Genomic DNA, 18,801 nt, shown 5'->3' with positions numbered 1-18,801 from the left:
GAGCCCCGGCCCCTCCTCCCCGGGGGTGTTGCTGTGGCTGCCCCCGGGACGCGGGGAGGCTGGGCCGGGCTGGGAGCGCGGAATCAGGAAAGGTGGCAGAGTCCCGGTACTGCCACCGTAACCACTGGGCCGCTCAGTCCTCACCCAGCGCCAGGTCCGGGCGCCTCTTGGACACCTCCAGGCATGGTGACTCCACAACTTCTCTGGGAAACTATTCCAATGCCTGGCCACCCGAACAGTGATTTTTTAATATTTTTTTTCCCCTAATATCTAACCGAATCGCCCCTGCCTCTGCTAAAGGCAATTTTCTGTTGTCACAGATTGCCCAAAGCCCTCGTTGGTTTTATTTCAGTTTCAGCAGGACGGTGAAACACCCCCGAAATGAGGTGGGAGCTTGATCAGCAGAGTGCCCGTGTCACCAGGACGGGCAGCTCGACATCCTCAACGCGCCAGTGTACAGTGACTCCTCTCCCTTTTCAACACTGATTTAATCTTTTCACGTCCAGGAACTGGGGGTGAGAGGTGAAGTGCTTCAGGCACGGGCAGAACAGCCAACAGTAAAATAGCACTTTAGAGAAAATAGGTCATGCTAGGGAAAGTATTTAGTATTTAACAGGAATTGCACCTTTCAGAGCAGGATTATTCCCCACCACAGTTCCTGGTGGGAGCACAGCTTCCCTAGGCTTTTCCAGTGATGTCCAGGAGGCTGTTTACTTTATCAGCCCCAAGGATTTGAGCAAGGCGTGATGTGGCTGCTCCCTCTGATGGGAAAAGGAGAGCTTGCACTTTGCATCAGTAAATACTTTTAAAATTATTATTTTCATGTAGTAGCAGTAGCTTTGTCACTGCCTGAGCCAGGCAGGAGGGAAAAGCCACAGGAGCAGCCCCTCATGAAAATAAACACCTGCAGAACATCCTAAGTCAATTCTCACCTCCTCACCCTTCAACTCCAGCACTCAACTAAAGCAAGGTATTTCTAGAGAGAGTTTATTTATAGACAACATTACATACATTCAACACAACAATCAGCAAAACCAGTTAAACCCACATTAGCTCATTCCGCTTTATAATTCACTCTTCCATTTTGTGCTAAATTAAATCGCAGCTGTGAAGTTGGATCACATCAGAGGCAGCTATGGCAGGAGTCAAGCCACAGGGATGAGAGTGTGAATATATGGACTAACAAGATACCAGACAGCTTTAAACTTTATTACTGAAGCTTTTTTTTGTTTTCATTCATAGGTCAGTTCTTGCAAGATGATCTTCAGCAGCCTCCTCGTGCAGGTTTAGGCCAAACCTGAAAGGGAAGGAGTTACCTCAGGAAGTTTTAGATCCCTGAATGGAATAAGGAGCTCTCAGAAGTTCTGGATGCCTGAATGGAAGGTGCTTTCCTTGCCATAAGACAGATTTGTCAGGGTGTTCCCCCTTCCCTCATGCATTTGCTAGGATATGCTGAACTGCAGGCATCAGCACTGGTGCACAGCTACCTCCTTCCTCCTAGGACAGGATGGTTTTGCTGTCCTTAGAGCTCTGCTTATGCCCCATGTGCTGCTGCCACTTTTCCAGTCACCTTCAATCCATTTACCAGCACAAAGCATCAGGAATTCACCCTCTCTCCAGCCCAGCCAGACATACAGCACCCAAGCAAGAAGCCCAACAGAACAGCAGCTGCTTTACCTGATTTCAGAGCAGCTTCATCACTCCCCATCCTTCACCAGCTGGATCAAACCCCCAGGACATCATTCCCAGGATACTTTTACTGATTATCCCATTCACCAGCTGCCTGCTAGCACTGTGTACTTACCATTGGCAACCCTGCACTGCTTGAGCACTTCACTGAAGCCCTCACACAGCTTGAGGTCAGTCTGGTTCTGGGCACACTCCAGGAATTGTTTAATCTCATACTGGCAAGGACCATACTGCTGCTGGGCAGCCTCAGCAGCCCGGGGCTCCTGAAAGACCAAATGTCTCCATAAGGACCCTTCACACAAAGCCAAACCACCCCCACACTGTTTGCTGAGGGTTCTTCCCTGCATTTCAGTCAAAATCTTCATTTTTTAATGGAAAACAAATGAAGGACTGAAGTACAAAACAATTTTGCAGTAGTGGAATGCCACATTCAGAGCAGTTTTTTTTAAAAAATTACAAATTTTGATACACTCAGGTAACTCTGGATAGCACCTGAGCAAAGGTCTCACCAGCATCAGACCTGGGACATGAAAGTCTTGCCTGAATCAGAGGAATACTACAGTAGAAAAGAACAGCAACACCTTACCACACATCACTCCTGCATCCCTCTAAACTCTTAAAAAGAGTTACATCTTTTTAAGATGACTCATGGTGAGTTACCTTGGAGATTCAGTCTGTAGCTACAGACTATATATGACTTTATACATATATTTATATAGACTATATAAAGACTGTAAGTATTCCAGCTGTGACTCATGTGGTGTTGAAGGCTCCAGCAATTCCCTCAGCCCACGTGGAGCTGAGCTGCCATCAGATGGTGTCCAGCTGTGCTTCCCCTCACCTGGTAAGTGATATCAGGCCTGGCAGCTTCGGAGCTGCCCCCTCCACTAAATCCTCCGGTGATAGCGTGGCCAATGGTGTGTCCCACGGCCGAGCCCACGGCCACTCCGGCAGCAGTTGTGGCCATCTGGGCCATCAGCCCCGGCTGCTTCGGCGCTGGGGCCGCCACGGCAGAAGGCGGAGCTGCTGCGGGGACAGAGGCCCGAGGAGCCGGTGATGGAGACGCGGCTCTCACCGGGTGTGACCGGCTGCAGGGATACAGAGAGAAACATCACTACTTCATCATCATCATCATCATCATCCCACTGCAGGCCGGGCAGAAGCCACGTGGCTGCAGGGCCAGGAGTCCGCCGTCCCTCCTGTGAGGCACAGGATGTCCCGAGCTGGAAAGGACACACAGGGACCGCCGAGTGCGACCCGTGGCGCTGCACAGGAGGCCCCAAGGATCACGCTGGGATTACACACACCCTTCGTACACGTTGAAGGAATGAACTCGGTGTTCTGGTGAGCGTCTTATGCAAGACAGGGTCAGAATTACAGGCTTTTTTCTGCCTGGTTACTCCCCAGCTCACATAGGGCTGTGTTGTTTTGGGGAAAAACACACCATGACCCAAAAGCGGTTGATTAACACGGTGATTATCCAGACCCTGCGGCCGAGCAGACCCATTTCCAACCCCCAGAGCGCCCAACCCCGCTCCGCTAACCCAGAGCCAGCCCAACTCAAACCAGCCGGGCGCTGCCACCACCCCGGTGCGTCACCCTCCCTCACAATGGCGGCCAGGCCGCTGCGGCCTGCGCGGGGGAGAGAAGGAGAGGGGGTCCCGGCCGCCCTCACCTGGCGGGGGGCGGCACGCGGGACGTGCGGCTGCGGTTGCCCCTGGGCATGGTGGCGGGGAGCGCAGGGAAGCGAGAGAAAGCCCCGAGTGATGCAGAAGGAACCGGAGGAAACCCCGAGCGGCACGGCCTGGCCCGATACCCGCCCGCCGCCTCTGAAGGTCACCGAGCGCTACGTCACTTCCGGAACGCCGCGCGCGGGGCGGGCCTGACGCGGAGGCCACGCCCCCTCCGCCCGCTTGAGGCGCCGCGCGGGAGCGGCCGCGATGGAGGCGGGAGCGGCGGTCTCTGTAAATAAATAAACACCTAAACTGCGGTTAAACCCGCGCTTGGGGGAACGTCGGTCACAATAAACGTTTAAACAGCGATAAACTTGCGTCTTCGGGACCTTCAGCCACAAAAAGCACCTAAATTGTGATAAATATGCGCGTGTAGGATCCTCGGTCACAATGAACACCTAAATCGCGGTAAATCCTCATTTGTAGGATCGTCAGTCACAATAAGCCCCTAAATAGTGATAAACCCTTGTCTTTGTGGAACTTTCAGCCACAATAAACACCATAAATTCGCTCTTGTAGGATCCTCAGTCACAATAAACACCTAAATACCTATACATCTGCGTTTTTGTGGGACCATCGGTCATAATAAACACCTAAACCACAATAAATCTGCATCTGTGTGGGACCATCGGTTATAATAAACACCTAAATCGGGATGAAAAGTGTTCCAGCCTTCAGGGTATTTCCTCTGTTGAAAAGGAACCTCCAAAAGCCCCTCGAAATTCAGCCCTTCAGTAGAGTTACAGATTTTAGATTTCCGTCTGGAGCAGAGAGGGGATCCCATCAATCCATAGAAATATCTCCAGAGGATGATCCCAGATTATTTTTGGTGATACTGAGCAACAGGATGAGGAGTAATGGCCATAAACCGAAACATAAGTTTAACCTCAACGTGAGATGAAGTTTTCTTCGCGTTGAGGGTGGCAGAGCTCTGAACCTGCAGTGTCCCTCTCTGGAGACATTCCAACCTCACCTGGGTGTGTTCCTCTGTCACCTGCTCCAGGTCACCCTGCCATGGAGAATCTCCAAGAGCCCCTGCCAACCCCAACCATTCTGTGATTCTGTGATTTTCACCCCAAAAATTTTCCCTCCTGCCTCCTCATCCCCACCCAGGGGCTGTCTCCGTGCTTTAGAGACACCGTCTGAATTTTTAAATTAATTTATTAACTATCGTATTAATGAAGCTGTTTCTATACACAGCAGAAATGATAAGGAATACCACAGTCAACAGTTACGATAATTCATGACAAAAAAATTGCTTGTTCACAGTTTCTTCACTTATAAAGGAGGAAAAAGGCCAGGCATTTTAATATCTTTTACATCAGGGGATGCAACTGTTGCCTGATGAAAGAAGTGCTAACATTGTGAATTTATAGAGCAGAAAAGCAGTTGCTGACAAGAGAATTATCAGGAGATAAATATAAAGGATAAATCATGTTTCAGGGACATCTGCAGAAGCTTAGACCACTGGTGTTGCTGCAGGAGCTCGTCCCTGAGAGTTTCTTCTCACTGGCCCTTGGCCTCTCTCCATCTCTGAGAGCAAATCACAGCATAGAAAGCAGGAGTTATAATTTTGCTTTTCTACAGTTCAAGCAACTCGTTTCTTAATGAGTGGTTTTCTCAACGCTTTTTAATTAATAGTTTTCAATTTTCCTTTTTTTTTTTTTTTTTTTCTTTTTTGTGCTGGCAGAGGGATTCTTGACGCTTGAAGTCATTTTGCGACCGCGTCCCTCTTGGATTTGTTTTGTTTTGCAGAACAATGAGGGCAGGATGGCACCGCCGGCGGGATGAATGCTGCCATTGTGCTTTGTCCTCCTGCTTTCCTTGGGAAAACTCCAGAATTCCCTTCTGTACCGAGTCACCCTCGCATCTGCTGATGCCCACAGCACACAAGGAACTGGGGAAGGGCACAAGAATGAGTGACCATCCAAAAAATTAGCAATAATGGTGGTTGTGGTGATGCTTACAGCGAGCAAAGGTTGTTTATTTTCAGCTGCCATGACTTTTGTGTGGGTATGCCTCAGGGATTAAGTAGTTCTTCAACTACCAGACAGGTGTCAATGATGATTATGATAGAAATGTGTGAAAGAAAGAAGACCCAGCCTGGATTTTGGGTTGTGTCCGTCTGACTGTGAGCCAGTCTGGCAGAATGCGATCCCAGATTTGGGAAATAAGTGATGAAATCCCATCGCTCAAGTGCAAGGCTGAGCAAGCCCTGGAGGAATCCAACAGCAGCTCTTCCCGAGCCAAGTGGAGCACAAGGCTGTGGTGTCCACTAGCAAAATCAAACTTTTAATATATTTCAGTCAAACTTTTAATATATTTCTTCTATCATCTGTCCAAATTACACATCCTAGACAACCTCGTGGTGAACTTTGGGAGTCTAACAGGCCCTCTGCACACCATATGGGCTCTGTGTATCTGTCGGATGCGGGAGTTTGGCGCATTCTGCCCAAAATCATGGAAAAACACCAGGAGAACGGGACTGCGGCTCACATCACCTTATCTCCAGTGAAGTGACATATCATCCCTAAGGGTCAGGTCAACCGTGAAGGCTTTTTTCGCGTTTTCCGGAGCCGCGTCCCAGATCCGGGGGAATAAAGGCGAGGAAAAGCCCATTTTCCTGCTGGAAGCGGGCGCGACGGCGTGAGGGGACTCTGCCGGGACTCCCGTCGGCCGCCAGGGGGCGCCATGCCACGCTCCCCCTCCTCCCCCGCCCAGGCCTGACGTGACGTCGTCGCGAGGCGCCACGTCCGGCGCAAGCGGCGGGGGGCGGGGCCAGTGCGGGGGTGGGGAGGGGGTTTGTGGCGCGCCCGCCCGCCCGGCCAATGAGGGGCGCGCGCGCGGGCGCGGCGGGCCAATGAGGAGCGCGCGCGCGTGCGCGGGGCGGGGCGCCGCCGGGCGCGCGTCGCGGGCTGAGGCGGAGGGACGGGGCCAAGATGGCGGCGCCCGTCCTGCTGCGGGTGTCGGTACCGCGCTGGGAGCGGGTGGCGCGGTCCGCCGTGTGCGCCGCCGGCATCCTGCTGTCCCTGTACGCCTGCCACCTGGAGCGTGAGAAGGGCCGCGACAGCCACTACCAGGCCCTGTGCGACCTCAGCGAGCGGGTGCGCTGCTTCACCGCCATCACCTCCAGGTGAGGCGCGGGTGGGACCCGCCGCCGCCCCCGCGGGGGGAAGGGGCTGAGGGCTGGGGGAGCGGTGGGGACGGGTCTCGGAGTGCTGCCTCCGGTGCCTCGGGGAGTGTTGGAGGGCCGGGTCGGTGCTCAGAGGGGCTGCGGGCCCGGCGGGGGCTCGGAGGGCCGGGGCAGCCCCGGGAGGGGGGCAGCGCTCCCGGTGTGGGGCAGCCCCATCGCTGGAGGGCCGCTGTGGGAGCGGGGATTTTCGGGATCACTGCGAGCAGGAGGGTGAGGCACCCGCAATTGCTGTGTTGTAATCAATGGCAATTAGGTGGAGTGACAGGCGTTTTAGTGGTAAAAGCTCGGGAGAATGGAGTGCCCTACCTGTGAGTAGTGGTTAAGGACAACATAAACAAGTGCAATTGCAGGTGGTTTGCTTTGTTAGTTTCAATTGCAGTATCTGTATTGCGTTTTCATTGGGACGTCTCCTGGCAGCACAGGAGATGCTTCGGTGATACGGAGGAAATGCTTCATTCAAGGGAGACTTGAATGCCTCTGCAGCACAAGCCCAGTCCAAATCCTGACTTATTTTGCAGACGTCTAGCCAGTTTAGCAGTTGGTCTTCTAAAGGCTGAGGACTCTTATTTCTGTTAGGAGAGTCATTGTATAAATCTGGTCCTTGAGCAAATCTATCTATTAAATCCTTCCTCTTTATTTTAATGGGATTTTTGTTATTATTGCATTGGTTCCTCCAGCTGAATGAGTACTTGAGATTTACTTTCTCGCCTCTCAGTGTAACCCCTGCAAAAGCTGTCACAGTTTTTATGGAGGTACTTGCTGTATCATCATAACAAGTCAGTTGAAGGGAATACTCCCATCCTCTGTCAAGCTGGGAGCTGTGAAATGATTGAGGCAAAACATCCAGGGAGCTCTTTTTCCTAAAACCTCTTCTATGGTGACTGAAGTGAGATTGTGTGACAGAGATCTGTATCTCTTGCCATCTGATATTGTGACTGAGTGAAGGTTTTAACTCTGCTTTTCTGTCTGCCTCAGGTCATCTTTAGTTTGTGAAGGTATTTGTTCATGTCTCTGCTTGGAAAGTGTCCTGAAATGAGAAGTTTGGATCTAACTAGGGAGCAGACTGCAATAAACTCACCAGATAAATTCAAATAATAGAAATCAAATTATGCTTAGGCTACTGAGATTAAACCACGTGATTCTCATCAGTAATTTAACTTTGATCACAGCTACAGGGGTAAAAAGAGAATAAAAGAGATTTAAGCATTAAGTAGCCTGTTCTTGTATAAAATTGGTCCTCCAACAGCTTTTTGTTGTTGCAGCAAATGCTGCTGTTGTGACAGAGAATTGGATGTCACAATTTTGATGCCTGTTTACCGAACGCTCGTGAGAAGGAAATTACCTAAAGATATAATTGGAATTATTTCTAATTATGGAATCAAGCTCGATAATTACAGTGTTTGTTAACAATGCTGCAGCTGACACGTTGAGTAAGACCTGGAAATCCTTTGCTGCAGGAATTCTAGATGAGAATGTGAAGAGTTAGGGATGAAATGCACTCAGATCTCCCAGCAGTTGCTAGGAGAACCATGCCTGGAGTGAAGCATTGCAAATGCCAGGAGAGCTCGTGATCGTTGGAGCAGGTGGTAAAAGGAGTTTGTGGAAAAGGAACGTGCAAGTTCTGTTCACTCCAACCATATTTGGAGAAGAATTTGCTTTCCAGGCTGTGCAGGACACAGAGGGGGAGTTCTGCTTTAAAAGTAAGGCAGAAGGGCAAGGCATTAAAGTTGGAAAGAAATTAGTCTTATTTTCTGTGTTGCCACATCCATCGTTCTCTCTCGCTTTCTCCAGCTGAATGTTCCTTGTTCCCACATCGCCAAAGTTCCTCAGAAACTTCATTTCTAAAAGGAACTTTTAACCACACTTTACATTTCACTGGGCTTGTAGAGTTTAGATTTTATGTTCCAGCTTTTTCACAGGTAATTCAGATTTAACTTTCACATTTCTTTTCTTATTAAGCTGTTACACCGACAGTCAGAAATTAATTGATTAGCTAATTATTGTAGTTAACTCTGCAGAGTTCACTGGGTGAAAAACTTCTGTTTCTACTTTGGTTTTTAGACGGTTCATTGGGTTATGTGACTTTTTATTTAAGCTGGATTTGCTGGAACTTGGAATGTTGCAATCTTCACATCTTGAGTTTTGACTCCAAGAGTGGGCTGAAATTTAAAAAGCACTTAATGCTGTTAGGATTCATTTTAAATGCATAGAATAATTAGAATAAATTACTTTATTTCTCCCTGAGCTGACTTTCTGGTATTTTGGGCGGAGTTTTTTTTCACCAGCTGTTGGTATTTCTAAGTCTTGCTTTTAAGCCAGATCTGGCATTGACACAAGAAGAACAGAAATGTAAAGACTGCCAGCATGCTGAGGGAGGAGCACAGAAAATCTCCTATCACAGCCTGACTCATGCAGAAAATTATGTTGGAGAGATCCCTTCCCAGTATCCCTTACCCAAAAAATGAATGGTCAGCATATTTAAAGTTTTTATCAAGGGAAAAGTTCATTAAATAGTTTAAAAAACTGCTAAGGAGTGGCTGATAAGGGCAGATATTAGGGCAGTACCTCACATCTCCATTGGCAATTGCTGTATTTTTTTTTAATTAATTGCTATCTTAGTAGCTGCGAATAATTAAAGTGTCAAGAATGGCTTTATTTATAATGAAATTGGCTACTAGCAGTTTCTGAAAAATATTTTTGGTCTTACTGTAGTTTCACAGTGGGAATTAAAGTAATAAAACACATTTCAAGTCATACAGGTCATACTACAGCTTGAAATAAAATGTGACCTTTAAGTGTTAATGCAGAGACCCACAGCCTTTGGTCCTTTCTACTCCCTGAGAGATTTTGGTGTCTTCTAATACATTTCTGCTTTCTGTCTTGATGAATTGGAGATTCCTGCAGGATAAATTAGTGTTTTTGAATGACTTTAGTGGGCTGCCACGCAATAATTATAGCTGTACCCACTGTAACAGAGCCTCAAGACAGCAGCACAAACGAGCAAAGGGCACATGTCGTGTATATCTTTAGCAATATTTGCAGCTGCGTCAGTGAAGAGGTTTGGCAATAGTCAATATTGATCTTTGCCTGGTTGCTGAAGGAGTTCTAGAGTCAAAGTAGCATTTTGAGAATCTGGATGTCATTGATATTTTAGGAGTTCCTTATTCTGTTCATGGGCAAAGTCTCGGATTAGTGTCTTGTGTTTGAGGCGCTCTGAGCAAAGTTCTGAAAAAGTCTGATATGGCAGAATGGTTTGGGTTGGAAGGGACCTTCAAGTTCATCTTGTTCCAGCCCCCTGCCGTGGGCAAGGACATCTTCCTCCAGACCAAGTTGCACATCCACCTTGCGTTTTCTTGTGGATGTACCAGAATATTCACCTGGTAGCTCCTGAAAATGCCTGTTAAGTGTGGAGTGTGTGAAAGGCTGGCCTGTGACAGGTGTAGTATTATTGTATGGTTCTGCTCACGTTCATAAATCACTTTAAACACTGAATTTACCCCCGTTGTGTTCTGTTTGGCTGACTGTGCTGGTGTAGAGCTGTTCCTCTGCAGAGTGGGTGTGAATTGCTCTAAGAACTGCAGGCAAAACTGCCCTGTGCTGGTTTCTCAGCAGAGCACACCTTGCTAGAACTGGTCCGGTGCATCTTTAAAGGGATCAAGGTGACAAGAACAACCCCATTCTCCAAGGAAGTGGGACATGGAGAAAACTTCCCAGGCTTTCCTAAGCTGACATTTACACAGGTTCCCATTCAGCTCTGGTGTGGGGCACTTCCTGGAAACTTCTTGTCTGTCAAGTTTGCTTAATTCCAAGTAAAGAACATTATGTAGCAGTTATCATTCATATTTATAATATTCCTGATATCCCAGGAGTTTTTTCATTGGTGTAGCTGCAAGCAAATATCCAGATACGTTTGAGGTTTTCAAGTGCAAGCGGCAGTGTAAGGTGTTGGGAGATGTAACAGGGTTTCTCCAGGGATTCTGGATTCACTGAGTTTGCTGTCTGAGGAAAGCTTGGAAGATCTCTGGTTTGGAATTGGGCAGGGAGAAATTGGAGGAGCCAAATTCAGTGCCACAGGGGAAGGGAGGGAAAGGCACAGTCACTCCTCTGCTGAGGGGAAAGCCTGCCCTGGGAGCCAAGGTTCTCTGTCCCCAGTGGGGAGCAGACACTGAGGGTGTCAGCTGGGAGCATCCAGAGCTTATTCCATGTGCTGGAGAGAGGACGTGTTCCAGGAATGCTGCTTGAAACCAGCTTGGAGTTCTAAAGTTGCTCTTAAAGCTGCAGAAGCTGGTAACTCAAGTGTTCTGGGGATTTTTCCCATCTTTTTAGTAGAAAACTGATGATTTAATACTGGTGCAACACTTAGTGACTGAGGTACATCTTTTATAAAACACAGCAGTGCCCTTGCTGTGGGAATCTTTTTATTTTCCATCCTTAGAGTGCTCACACAAACATTAATTTTTGCTTTTCATAAATAAATCATTTCCAGCTTGACTGGAATTTGTAATAGGGCTAGGAATTATTTTGCCTGGTGCAAAATAAATTTAACAAAGTGCTTATAATTCAGACTTGGGCTTAATTTATGGTAGCTTAATATAAAAGATTATGTAGAGGGAATCAGTGCTGCTGGTTTGTATCTTGAATAGCCAGTGCTTCTGTAAAGGCTGCTATAAAATAATTATCCACTGTCTGCTTAATATTTTGCTGATCTAGACACTGAGAGTTTTTACAGGCTCTGAAACAGAGCTGGAGGATATACAGAAGAAAACCTCATTTAGTTATGGTAAATGCTGCTAATAGATTTAAACATGAAATTAAATGTATCAACATTTTTGAGCACTGCTGGCAAGTTTACAAATGGGAATTTTTAATCTTCTTTTTTGTGGCTTCTAATTGAAGGCTTTTACTTAATTTATTAAAACTGTTAGAGTGGCCTTGAAACCATGAATTAGGTTTAATCCAAAATCCTCTGGTGAAGCTGGAAAGAAATTGCATCCAAACTTTCTTAACATGCTCCAGATCCTTTGACCTTTATATGAGCTTTACCCTGAAGGCAGGGGGTGAGCTCTGCTCCCCTCTGAGAACTTTCACTATGGACCAGAAATTACCTCAGAAGTCCAGTGGTGCATAAGGAAATGTGCACATCACTTATCAAGTGTAGCCCTTTCTGATTTCTTTAGAAAATTAGATTTATTGTTTCCTCAGGGTTACAAAATGGTGCGGGGTGTTGATAACAAAATAATGCTCATGGGATGATAAATGATCTTGAAATGAGAGGATTTAAGTAACCTCCTACTACCCAAAAAACACCCAAACTTGAGTTCTTTTCTTGCAGTTTGAGTACAGAATATTTTTTATTGTTTGCCCTTTTCATTGCACCAAACCCAGCAACTGAGAGAGAATTGTGTTGGCAGAGCTGCTGCTGCACAAATGCAGAGATTTGGGATCAGACATGCCTTGGAATAACCTGAAGGATTTGATTGCATTTCCAAGCATTCCTTGAGGACACTGGGATGTGACCTGGGAACTGTGTGCTTTGTTCAAGGCATCTGCTGGACCTGCCCTGACCCAGTATGGTTCTTTCCATGTTAAAATGAAAATACGAGGGTTAGTTCAGTCCTGGGTATAAAAACCTAGGGGGTTACCTGTTGAATTTGAGGGGATGTGATTCTGATCATTACCAGGGCTGTGGTGGAGGTCAGAAGTGCTCAGAAAGCATTTGGGACATCCAGGAAGGCTTCAGAGTAGGGCACCAAGTGTCTCGGTGCAGGTGAAAGCCCAGTTCAGAAATTTCAGCTGATCTTTAAGGACAGTGGAGGCCAAGGAAAGCATCTTGGGGAATGAGCTTTGGCAAACCTGTTAAAACCATCTGCAGGTGCTGTCAGAGCTGGGGCTTGGCTACAAAAACATTTCTTACAGGGGCTGCAGGGGACACTAATCCAACTCCTGGCTAAATAAACACTTTTTGGTTTGTTTGTTTGACTTGGTGTGTTTGGCAGGCTTGGAATTCTGCTGCTTTTGGAGCCAATGCTGATAACTCAGAGCCTGTAACTTGTTAAACTGGAAGGTTGTTTGCTCGTCTGCTAAAATACTTGAGATACTGGTGGGCTAAATGAGGTTCTTGTGTTCCCTTTGAGCATTTTCTCTGCTAAATTATCCTAAAGTGTGTCCCCTAATACACTGTTCTGGAACACAGAGGATGATCATAGTTGTGCAAAAGAGATTGAAATGATTTTAGTGACATAAAGGTGTAAGATTTTACTGGGGATAGGTCACTCGTGGAGCACAGTGACCTCAGTTCTTTTTGTCTTCCTGTTAAGAAGTAACAATTGCACACAAACACTGCTTTAAACCTCTGAAAATGCAACATTGCTGAGCTTTGTGAAGTACCTCAAACCAGAAGGGGCATTGTTAAGAGGGTGGATAATAACTTCCAAAACCTCCTTTTGATAAGAGATGGTGCACATTGGGCTGAAAATCACTGCAGTGTTCAATTGTAGATACTGGGAAAGTAGAGGAATCACTTTATTTTAGATTTCTTGAATCACTATTTAACATTTTAAAGAACATTCAGAGTGGTACACGCAGATAGGGAGGGAAACTGAGTTACAGAGATGTAGTAAAGGTTTGTTCCTTGTATTTAGATCTGATTCCTTGTATTTTTTAATAGCAGTGAAACTCGGGTGTGGTGAAAGTGGGTTTGGCACATGTGTTTGTCAGAGTGCTCTGAGTCACCTGGAGTGACTGCGACACCGAACTCCTGATCCTCAGGGATGGGAGCCACCAAACAGAACCAGGAAAAACTTGGTGAAATCAGGCTGTGCTTTTATCTTGCTGTGCAAGCAGCTCTGTAGTTACTGCAGGTCATTTTGCTTAACATTCTGTATCCAAAAAAATGGATGCAAATGAATAACATTTCTTCTAAATTACGGGTTTTTTTTGTAAAATGCAGGTTACATGAAAGACTTCTGAGTTTATTTTCTGCAGCTCATCTTGTTTTCTTCTTGCTATTTGTTTGCCATCGTTTTTAGACTTTTAAAGTTATCATCAATCAGGCAATTCACACCTGAATTTGGTGTGAAAAGGAACATTATCTACTGAGTTTTTATCCTTCCTCCACCTGCTGGCAGAAGTTCCTGGTTCATTGTGGGTTTTACAACCTTAATAAAATTAGGAGACTATTTAGACTTTTCAGTAGGGAAATGAGATGGGAAAGGGAGTATACAAAGTAAATATATTAAGTCTAAATACTTTGCTTTTCAGTTTGATGCAGAACACTTGCTCCCACTCCAAACCTTATAAGGCTGGGAAAAGTGTTCTGTGCTAAACCCCAGGCTGCTTAGCTGTCTCCAAGTGTGTGGAATAAGATGTGAGATTAGACCTGGACTCCATGGGCTGAAATTTAATACTTGATCTCCTCAAAGCTGCTACAAGGCCAACAAGACACTTAATGAAGTCCTGCTTGTGGAAAAAGCTTTCCCTGTGCTCTGACCTTGCAGCTCTGCGCAGATCACTCCGGGACTGTGACTCTCAGGAAGGGCTGGAACTCATTATCCTTCCACTGGCAACATTTTATTCTCTTGCAGAACAACTGCAGGGTCAGGTTCTGTAAAATGACATTTCTGATGTTTTAATCCTTTGCTCTCAGACACCACAGGATCTGCTGAGCACTCAGGTAGGGATGGATTCATCATCCTGCCGTTATTTGGAGTTAGGCTGATGCTGAACCTTTACCCACTGTGGGTTGTGCAGGAAAACCTGAGTGTGTTTAAATCATTTTAATGTCACCCTGCAAAGAATTCTCACTTGGAGACCAGAACAATAAACTGAACCTGTGCATGGCAGGCTGAAGCATCTATAAATGTAGTAATACAGAACAATAAGTATAAACTATTAAATGTAAAAATGATAATTCCTTTAATATATTTGTGTGGCTCTTTACTACAGCCTTTGGAATTTGGACAACACAGGACAATTGTTACATGTGCTGTGACCATCTTATCAAAGGAAGGCTAAAAAATCTCTTAAAATCCAGATAACATTCGAGGTGTGAGAGGAAATCTCACCATAATTGAGATTCTTTGTAATTTCCATAACCCCAGAGCTGCCCTGGGATGAGAGCAGAGAGCCAGGCAGTTCTGCACCGCTTTTCCCTGCAACTCCATGTCTGGCAGCTCTGGGATGCTGAGGCTCTGTCCCCTGGAAAAGCATTGTCTGTGCTGCCTTGAAGCTTAATATTGGCAGAAAAGTTTCACTTTTAAAAGATTTGAGACCAAACTAGCTGAAAGCATGTTTAATTTTTGACTGTTTATACAGTAAATCTGCTTTCTAAGAATTGGGACCTGCTGGGTTTCTTGGGGAGAAGAGCACAAGAGTATTACTAGTGAATTCAAACTTAGTCTACAATTAAAATGATGAGTTTAAATGAGTTTTGCACAGATGGCTGTGAGACTGGAGAATGTTTTGGAGATGGTATTAAATTCTTCTTATTGTGGTGCCTCTTCCTGTGAGAAAACTGTGATGTGGGGATGGCAGGTCCCAGGTGAGTGACATCAGCAACATTCCTGCTTTGTGCAGGGACAAACCTGAGCTGGGTGTTGGTTCAGCAGGGCCGTTGCCTCTAGGATAAGAAACTTTCTGAAAACTGCATTTTCTTTGGAGTTTCCTGCTGCAGCAGGATGAGGAATGACACTTTTTTACCTTGCTCAGTTAAGCTGGTAATGTGAAGCAAGCCTGACATTTGTGTAGTGCTTGGCTTGATGCTCCAAAAATCTGCTGGCAAATATCCCAATGTGCTCTTGTGAGTTAAATTACCTTGAAATAGCAAAATAACTTTGTATTTTCAAGTGACACTAATAAATAGGGTCTTCACTTTGCTTTTACAAATAATAGCATGAACTGCCTTAGGGCATGGAATTAATGGTTTCTGGCACAAACACATTTGCTAATTTAATCTTTCACCCTCCTCCCTGCAGCAGCAGTTTTGTAGGGCTTGTGCTGCTTTCTGCCTTAGCCCTGGGAAGTTGAAAGTCACTTTGTAGGGATTTCAGGTGTTGGTTCAGTGTCACACTGTGCAAGAGCTGATCTTGTGATAGTGCCATCCTCAGCTCGTGTGCTTGACAGATTTGGGTTCCTCCTGAGCTGTTAGACTGAGGAGCAGCTGAGGTACAGATTTATGTCCTGATTCTCTTGCTCTGATGCAGAGAAGTGAGTGGAACAAATCCTTGCCTCAGCTTTGTAGTGACCTTGTGTCCAATTTGTTGCGGTGCAGAGAGCTGCTAAAGCTGTCAGTGGGGGAAGGAAGTGTCTATTTGACAAAACAGCTCTAAACTCCGACCCTGGGAAGCAGAGGTGGTGTTCAGGGAAGTTGCAGCTGTATGAATTCAGTATTTCCTAGTGTGTCAAACAACTTCAGTCAGCAAGGTGTGGGATAAAGCTGTACCCAGTGCTCCCCCTGTTGCTGCTTGGTTTTCCAGGAGAGCTCCAAGTAAATCATATCAGAATTTGTGTCCTTTTCTTTCCCCAACAGCCCTGGACTGAAAATGCTGCTGGAAAGCAGTAGGTGGCCAAATAAGAGTTAATTAGTTTCCCTGTTTTACAGATGGGGTCGAGGATTCGGTCTCTTGGGTTCCATCTTTGGAAAGGACAGTGCAATAAATCAGTCAAACAGTGTTTTTGGCCTGGTGTTTTATATACTACAAATGCTACTTGGTAAGTATTCATTCACTTCAGAGCCTCAAATATAAAGCAGGGCTGTGGGGATGCAGGAGGAGAGCAATATCCATTGCACAATCTGCAGGAAACCAGATAAATGCTTCTGATTTTTATATCTTGGGGTTATTTTTGCATCACTCTAATGATACATCTGTCCAAAGGGCTTAAAAACCCAACTGATAAAAAGAGTAATTGGATTTTCTCCTGATATGCTATTAATAATCCAAGTGTGAAGACAGTTTCTGTGCTGGTATTTTCACTCCAGTATATTTGGCATTGGATTGCATGGTGGAAAAGAGAGGGAATAAAAATGGAATGGGAAAGTTTTGCAGGAGTAATGGAGAGAGCAGGCAAAAAAGTGCATGAAATATAATTATATCTATTTCTTGGTAACTCTATGGTTTGCTGTAAAGCTGTTAATCCTGACAGAAATAACTTGACCACTAATTTTCCTATAACTCAGGAGTATGAGCATGGTTAATCCCACACAACTCCACTGGGCTGTCAGACAGAGCCTTAGATACTCCCCTCCAAATACTGATTTCTCAAGATGGTATTTTAACCAGAATTCTGTGTAATATTGCTGAGTGGCTGAGTCTGAATTCAGTTTTTCTCTGTGTGGGGAGGGGTGAGTAACTCTGTCTCTCTTGTTGCAGGTATGACAGCAAGTGCAGTAGCAGCTCTAATCCTCATGACATCCTCCATAGTGTCTGTAGTAGGGTCCCTGTACTTGGCATACATTCTGTACTTCGTGCTGAAGGAATTTTGCATTGTCTGCGTGCTCACATATTTGCTGAACTTCATTCTCTTTATCATCAACTACAAACGACTAGTTTATTTGAACGAGGCCTGGAAGAGGCAACTCCAACCCAAACAGGAATAACCCCTGGTGGAACTTTTGACTGACAGTCTGAAGACCCAACTTCCATTAAGTTTATTTTGCAGTAATTTTTTTATTCTCCATATCAGACACTTTTTTCTCCCCTTCCCCCTCCCCGAGAATCATAACGGAAATTTTGAATTATAAATTTCAAGGGGCCCCAGATAATTTCTCTGTGCTAATCTTCAGTTTAAATGCGGTTATGAAAGAAAGCTCTATAACAATCAAAGACAAGCTTTAACTTTACTTTGAAGGAGTTTTAGCCACAGCAAAACCTAGACTCTCTCTCTTCCCCCTCCACTTGTGAAGTGGGTAACACTTGCTATAAAATATCCTGTATATAAATTCAGGTATAACAAGATGTGATCATGACATGAAATATTCTAGACTAGCATCACCATATTTAATGTTGCCATGTTTACAGTATGTGTATTTTTTTTTCTTTTCTTCTTCTTTTTTTTTTTTTTTTTTTTTAGCTGATGGACTTAGATTTGACTAGGACTTACACTGTAAATAAAATTAGAACTCTTGGTTTCATCCCTGGAGAACTCACTGTCCCATGGGTTTGGTTAGGAGCTGTCAGAGGGTTCAGCTCAGAGTCGACTGACACGATGGAAGAAGTGACCTCTAAAGAACGTGGAGTTGCTGCTCTCACTGTTGGGCTTTCACCAGAATGATGCTTGGGGTTGGTTCCATTTTTTCTTCTTTTATTTTTCTCTTTTTTCTTTTTTTTTTTTTTTTTTTGTCTCCAGTAACAAAAATGGAATTAAAGCTGAAACCTGAAGTATGTTGATTAAATGACAACCTCATTAATTTCTGTACAGAACAAAACTAGCTTCATGTGGTCAATGAAAAGCTGATTTGGAGATTGGGGGTTGGATGAAGTGTTCTTTGAAAGGACTCCGTTTCCAAGCAGAGCTGTTCCGTTGGAAGCTGTGCTCAGCCAGCCAGTGTTACTAATGTTTGATGTTCTGTGAATGCTGCAGTATAGAATTGGAAACCACTGAGTGAGCAGGATAACCAAGCAGTGCACTGAAAAAGCAGTTCCTTAATTGATCTTGGTCAGGATCTTTGGTTTGTGCTATATTGGGAAATGAACTTTAGGCCTGACACACACACACACACGTGGAGAAGATCTCTTGGAAGGGCAACCTGTTTAATGGGATAAGTAAGTCAATGTGCTCCTGAAAATGAAATGTGATATAGTGCTATCATTGCTCTTTCTAAGAACTAATTGGGGAAAAAAAATATATTAAACTGCAGATTTAAACAAAGGAACAAAATTGTACACGTTGTTTCTGCACTCAGTATTCTAAGGCTGAATGTTAAAAGTGCCTTCTGTCTTCAAATCTTAAACCAAATACTTTGTGTTGAACTTGGCAGGCAGAAGTGTCCTTGCTTTAAAAATGAACAAACAAAATTCCCAGCAAACTTGCTGGGGATAGAAGAGTATTAAGAGATCTGTTTTTAGTTTTTAGACTGAGAAGTGGTAGCAGTATTGTTTTCAGTTTAATTTAAAAGGTTGATGTGATTTGGAAAAGTGAAATACTTGTGTTTCAGACTGTGTGACACCAAAATGTGTGGGTTCAGCTACT

General features: G+C 45.1%; 2 protein-coding genes across 2 annotated transcripts; one reads left to right on the top strand and one right to left on the bottom strand.

The window, feature by feature from the left end:
* Positions 1-971: 971 nt before the first annotated feature.
* CHCHD2 (coiled-coil-helix-coiled-coil-helix domain containing 2) lies at positions 972-3,545 on the bottom strand. Its single transcript, XM_005525817.2, has 4 exons — positions 3,365-3,545; positions 2,531-2,777; positions 1,805-1,952; positions 972-1,297 (listed from the first exon to the last, which is right to left on the bottom strand). Exons 1-4 carry the CDS (start codon positions 3,412-3,414, stop codon positions 1,287-1,289), a joined length of 456 nt encoding a protein of 151 aa, XP_005525874.1. The 5' UTR covers positions 3,415-3,545; the 3' UTR covers positions 972-1,286.
* Positions 3,546-6,347: 2,802 nt separating this feature from the next.
* Positions 6,348-17,743, top strand: VKORC1L1 (vitamin K epoxide reductase complex subunit 1L1). Its single transcript, XM_005525816.3, has 3 exons — positions 6,348-6,555; positions 16,214-16,323; positions 16,983-17,743. The coding sequence occupies exons 1-3, from the start codon at positions 6,362-6,364 to the stop codon at positions 17,207-17,209; spliced, it is 531 nt and encodes a 176-aa protein (XP_005525873.1). The 5' UTR covers positions 6,348-6,361; the 3' UTR covers positions 17,210-17,743.
* The last annotated feature ends 1,058 nt before the right edge of the window (positions 17,744-18,801 follow it).

Source organism: Pseudopodoces humilis, chromosome 23 (assembly GCF_049639895.1).
Source record: "Pseudopodoces humilis isolate 2021_Gansu_Grassland_sample_001 chromosome 23, ASM4963989v1, whole genome shotgun sequence".
Taxonomy (NCBI): domain Eukaryota; kingdom Metazoa; phylum Chordata; class Aves; order Passeriformes; family Paridae; genus Pseudopodoces; species Pseudopodoces humilis.
Note: the sequence above shows the minus strand (reverse complement) of the source record. Positions and strands in the feature narration are given on the sequence as shown.

Coding starts and splice junctions, on each gene's coding strand:
- VKORC1L1 (XM_005525816.3), top strand. CDS start 6,362: ATGGCGGCGCCCGTCCTGCTGCGGGTGTCGGTACCGCGCTGGGAGCGG. Junction 6,556..16,213: donor TTCACCGCCATCACCTCCAG/GTGAGGCGCGGG, acceptor CCTGTTTTACAG/ATGGGGTCGAGGATTCGGTC. Junction 16,324..16,982: donor TATACTACAAATGCTACTTG/GTAAGTATTCAT, acceptor CTCTTGTTGCAG/GTATGACAGCAAGTGCAGTA.
- CHCHD2 (XM_005525817.2), bottom strand. CDS start 3,414: ATGCCCAGGGGCAACCGCAGCCGCACGTCCCGCGTGCCGCCCCCCGCC. Junction 2,778..3,364: donor CGCGTGCCGCCCCCCGCCAG/GTGAGGGCGGCC, acceptor GTATCCCTGCAG/CCGGTCACACCCGGTGAGAG. Junction 1,953..2,530: donor GGCCTGATATCACTTACCAG/GTGAGGGGAAGC, acceptor TTGGTCTTTCAG/GAGCCCCGGGCTGCTGAGGC.